General features: G+C 29.2%; 1 protein-coding gene across 1 annotated transcript in view; it reads left to right on the top strand.

The window, feature by feature from the left end:
* LOC106680694 (P protein) overlaps nt 1–5945 on the top strand; it is a gene marked incomplete in the record, with an annotated part of 42576 nt that overhangs the window by 31731 nt on the left and 4900 nt on the right. Inside the window, 4 exon segments of the mRNA XM_067047399.1 lie at nt 1425–1560; nt 1637–1781; nt 3262–3310; nt 3407–3640. Coding sequence (XP_066903500.1) covers nt 1425–1560; nt 1637–1781; nt 3262–3310; nt 3407–3640 — 564 coding nt within the window.

The raw sequence follows: 5945 nt of genomic DNA, 5'->3' as shown, positions 1-5945 counted from the left end.
TATTTAATATTAAATAGATAATAGAATTTTATTTAAATTTTATGACATAATAGACTCTTTTCTCAGGGCGGGTTTCCAGGCAATCAGAAACAGACGACAGTTTATTACTTGAATATCAAATGTTTTCGATATATCGAAATGTTTTGAATATTTATTATTATTATTACACTGAGGGTCGGAATCCCTTTTGTGAGTTACCCTCCATTCCACTAGATATCCCATATGAATCCTATGCTTCTTACGAAGTTCATTAATTCTTTTGGGTTTGTTCTAGTAATGCCTTCAGGTTCCATTTGGTCCTGTTCCAAATACTGCAGTCTTCGAAAGGCAAGGGTTTCACAAGGGTTCTTCCATACATAGACTACAGGTGGAATCCTCCACCAGCCTCATCTTGTTAAGATGTTATTTTAAGGGGCAGTGGCCCGTGAGGAGTCCTGTTATCGTCCTCAGTTCATTTCTAGTAACGTTAAGGTAAAATTTTGCCTTTTCGTTAGATATTTCAATGAAGAGATTGGGCAGTTTCATACCTGGTTTCAATGTCCAGTATGTTTCCTTCTCTTTATGTTCCCAAGAATCAACCAGCTTATAGAAATCATTCATATTGCAGCAGTATGAGCGAAAATAATTTTCAAGTCTGGAAATGTTTTCAAAGTATTTAGCTCAGATTTTTCCTTTGAAATCTTTTGGTTATTTAATTTTTTTTATTAATATATTAAATTATAACATTATATTTATATTTATTTATTAATTCAAAATTTATTAATCTCCTGGACACATTTCAAATACTCATTGGAAGGATAATAAATTGTAAATAAAAACTAATAAATTAACAAAAATAAAATATCTAATGAACTAATATTTGTGAAGATATGGAGCAAGGAACTCTTGTATTGGTCTTAGTAGCAAAGTGGGATAAACTATGAGTGGATACACCAAATATTTTAATCATAAATGTATTATTAATGATTAATTCGATTATATTTTTATTTTTTAAATTTTATTATTGTATATATGACATTTTGAGAAAAGTTTTTAACAGTTATATTTGGGAAATTATTAGTTTATGATAGCTGGTTTTAAAATTAAGCCAGACTAGATCTTTTTACTTCTCATTTCACGTTTGTGGTTTTGAACTATTGGTGATTTGTTGTTGGATTTAAAAATTTACATTTTGCCATCAATGCCAAATAGATGTGATGAGGAGTGCTTTGATTTTCACAAAGACTTTTATGGTGCTACATCATAGTTTCTATAGTCATAAATAGAAATGGGGTTCACTCCTAACTACAAAAACACAATACACAAAATTTTACAATATTGACATACTTAGCTAGAGACCTTTCAGCACTAAAGTAATGAGTTAAATTTAATCAATTTTTTCCATAAATTTTACTACTGTTTTACCTTTTTTTATTTATTTATAGGGTGTAAATTTCAGTGTATTTACATTTCATATGGGAATTGGCCTGTTACTAGTCATGGTGTACGTTCACTTTCATCTGAGATATGCATTCAGGAACCTGAAACGCAGAAGTCATGAAGACCCAACGAGATTTGAAGGTAAATAAATTTCTTTGCTGTGCTACTCTAAAATGTTTATAATGTGCACAAGATATTATCACATTTCTTTTTTCAGAATTGAAACATGAAATAGAGATTTGGCAGCGGACTGCTGCATCTCTCTCATCTTACACCAAAGACGAATTCTATGTGAAAGAAACCATTTTTAAAAAAGTTAGAAAGCTGATTGGGGATCTTAAAAGAAAAATATCTGATGATAGGTAATCATTTGTTTAAATTTAATGAGGAGAAGATGGTTGGGGGTGGGGTGCGTGAAGAACACAAATAAGTAAAAAAACTTATTTATTAATGCCAATGTTTTGGCCAGAATTTCAAGCCTTCATTGGGGCTAAGAACAAAAAACAATAAATAAAAGAATAGATTCTTTGTACATATTGTAATATGCTCTTTTTGAATAAATAATATATTTTGATGTATAAAGGGTTTTTAATATGTTTTATTTTATGTATCATTTTAAGATTGCTAATTTGTTTTGTTTATCCAAAAAGCAAGCTAACCAATTTTTATTGTCTATAATAACTTCGTGATTCAAAACAAAACCAAGATGGCGGTACGTTGAATCAAGGCCATGTTGAGCAGATTAAAATATCATAAAAACTATTTTAACTCGTCCCCTCATAATTGAAAATACAGTAAATTAAAGGAAAAATAGAAATCAAGAAATAGTGCTAATGAATAATATGCAGAAAGTAAATCATTTGCAAAAATCCCTAACTGTTGTGCGACAATCGATGTTTACATGTAGCATGGAGACAGGTTTTGGTTTTTGGCGGGGATTCGTTGTGTGGACAGAGAAGAGAAAGGATGTCTTCAGGATGAGGAGGTCCTCATCAATTTCTGTCAAGAAGGAAGCCATTTTGGACGCTAGGACAGAACAATAGAAACAAAGAAGATACCAGGAATCATAAAAGGAAGATCGTGAACTTGGTTAGTTTTGTAAGCATAAAAATAGATACATGTGTGAAATAGATTTTAATTTAATTAATTGTAATTATAGTAAATGCCTGTTTCTGATTGCTAGTATATTATAAATTGTATTACATATTGTATATTATAAAGTTTTAAATAAAATTCTATTATATATTTGATATTAAAGTTCTTAATTTGAACCCAAGTTATCTCTTATATTTGAAATAAGTTTTATATAACTATCAAAATTCTTTTTATTTTATTTTAAATAATTTTTAAAATTATTACAATATATTTAATTACCTATCTATACATTTTATTGCCTACTTCTTTTATTATTTTATGTTAAATAATTTTCATTTTGTACTTATATTTACTAATTAGATTTTTATTATTTGTTCTTTGCTCTTACTTAATTTTAATATTACTCTTCTCATACAGCCTTTATCTTCTTGAACTTAAACTATTCATGTCTTTCAACACTATGTATATATCTATAATATTAGTTTTTTTCTTATTTTCTAATCATTCTGTAAATCTCTTTATTTATTATGGTTTTTGTCCTTAGCCCTGATGAAGGCTTGAAATTCTGGCCAAAACGTTGGCACTAATAAATAATTTTTTACTTATTTGACTTCTTCACTGACCACACCGCTAACCATCTTCTCCTCATTATATGAATCCACGGTCATCTGTAAACTCATCGCTTAAATTTATTTTTCTTCGGTTCTATTTAATATTAGTAATATTTATCTATTCATTTTTTTTTAGTGATTCAGTTGACAATTATGAAAACAAACTACAAGAATTAGAAAAAAAGGTAATGAATTTATGAAGAGTTTTTCAATACAACTCATTAAATATTTGATCTTCTGTACATAAAACCATTTTTGTTGATATATTTTTATTCTTACAGTTCCCTATACGGAATATGCCACTCCTCATAAAATCAACTGTAACCCTTGCCTTCATGTTGGTGCTGTTCTTCCTCCACTCGGTCCCTGACCTCAATCTCAGCCTCGGGTGGACTGCACTCCTCGGGGTTATGCTTCTCCTTCTACTAGCTGACATTCACGATATCGAAAGCTTACTTGCCAGAGTTGAGTGGAGCACTCTAATATTCTTTGCAGCTCTTTTTATTTTGATGGAAGTAAGTTTTGATGAATATTATATGAATGCATTAATGCGTAATATTCTAAATTTATTTAAAATTTATAAAAGGGAATTTAATAGTTTTTATTTATTCTTAGATCTAAAATATAGCTTTGATAACAAGGTTTAAATGAAAAGATTAAATATTAAATAGATATGAGAATTTTATTTTAAATTATATAACATTATTGACTTTTTATCTCAGGGCAGGTTTTCAAGACAATCAAAACAACGATTGACACTTAACTTATTGGAGAAGATGGTCAGGGGGTGTGGTCAGCAAAGAAACAACATAAATAAACAAAAAATATTTATTTATACTGATGTTTCGACCTGATTTTCAGGTCTTCATTAGAGCTATAAAAACAAGACAACAACCATCATTTAGAGAGAAAAAAAAATTATATAAATAAAAATAAAATAGGCAAAACTATATATATGTGTAAAAAACGGATATATTAACGGGGAGTATGTAAAAAAACAATGTTATAGAAAATAAGAAGAAATATGGAGAATAGGAAAAATTGGTCTTATTCTAGCTTCCATAATACATATACAATCCAACGGCGATCCAAACAAAAAGTCTCTTCCTTTATTGATATAATCTTCTTGAATATCTGGTGACTCTTGACGTCTTCTTTCTCTAGATGTCTACCACTAAAACTACACAAAATTGGTCAGCCCCACCAGCTTCCCGGAGACTTCCTATTCCTGTTCATTTCCACCAACAAGTCCTTCTTTGTCATTCTCATTCTATAGTTGATGCAAAAATCGATTGAAGCACAACTGCTGGAATAATTTGTACTATAATTATTACTTAATTTTATTAAGTATTAGTATAAATTTGTACTATCCCTTTTTCCTATCTACATCAATGACCTTCCTATCCTTATCCAACATGCTCAATACCATTTGTATGCAGATGATTTCCAAATTTACCTTTCCTTCTTATCTTCTGACCTATTAGTTGCTATGGAGAAGATTCAAGAAGACTTGAATAAAATTAGCCAGTGAGCACAAGTAAACAAGCTTAAGTTGAATGCAGAGAGGACTAAGGCAATCATAAAAGGATCCAATCACCTCCTGAAAACTATTCCTCACATTCCAACCTTTTTCCTAAACAACAATCCGATACAATTCCATCCATACGTTAAAAGTATCTCAGATTTCCTTCAATTTAAGTCCTCAGTGCATTCTTGCAATTCCCGCGGGACTGCACATCGAACTGCAGCCTTTGATAGATCTTTCCTCATCCGTTCCTCTTACCTATGGAATTTTATTTCCTCCTTTATTCGTAGTTCTAATACCCTTCCAATCTTCAAATCCCGTATCTTCGACTACCTTCTGTCCATCCAATTCCGGAAGAATAACAATTGAAAGTTTCAAAAAAGCTCTATGTATTTTCTGTCTTTGATTTTCGGTTATAATTGTAAATATATACACTAGCAGAAATAATCTCTTTTCATTTATTATTTTTTAGTTTAATTGAATTTGGTTTTTTATCATTTTTTTTCTTTTTATTAACTATCAGAAGTCATCTTATGTTTTATGATATGACAAGTGGTTTTATTTTATTTGTTTTATCATTATTTTATATATTCTGTTAATTATTGTTGTTTATTTGTATCTTTTTAAATTCATTGTATTATTTTATTTTATGACATTTTGTAATTTCATCTCTATTTTGCAATTTATACTAAGGCTCTAAAGCCTAATTTTGACGCCTGTAAATTATTCTAAAGGGATCAATCCCAGAATAAATAAAGATTATTATTATAATCATGTTAGAGAAAGAAAAAAATTTGAAAACATTTTAATTTACGTACTCAACAGCAGTAATTCAAACAGACTTCAGAAAGACCGTGCTGCCATCTTTGATATTTTAAACGATGTATTTTTACACCATATTTGACTGACCAAAATTGGCTAGCTTGCTTTTTGGTTTAGTAAAACAAATAAACAATATTGAACTAAAAAAAATAGTATATTACAGCATATTTGTATTCAATTTTCACTTTCATTGTTTTTTTTAGTTTACTTATGATTTCTATTTATAAATAATCTCTACAAAACGTTTTCTTGATAAATTACCTAGAGAAAAATAGGAAAGAGCCATGAGGATGAATCCTGTATTATATTTGTAAAATATTAGGGAACAAACATAAAAAATACTGGATCACAATATTAAAAATCTGATACGATGCGCACAACATGAAATTTTCATTTACCTCCTTACTTTGAATTGAAATTAATCCCCCCTTGTTTCAGAACATATAATTTATATTATTCACTGTGACAATATT

Source organism: Halyomorpha halys, unplaced genomic scaffold (assembly GCF_000696795.3).
Source record: "Halyomorpha halys isolate HHAL.00 unplaced genomic scaffold, Hhal_1.1 Scaffold278.1, whole genome shotgun sequence".
Lineage (NCBI taxonomy): Eukaryota > Metazoa > Arthropoda > Insecta > Hemiptera > Pentatomidae > Halyomorpha > Halyomorpha halys.
The sequence above is the reverse complement of the archived record's forward strand: the minus strand, read 5'-3'. Positions and strand labels throughout refer to the sequence as shown.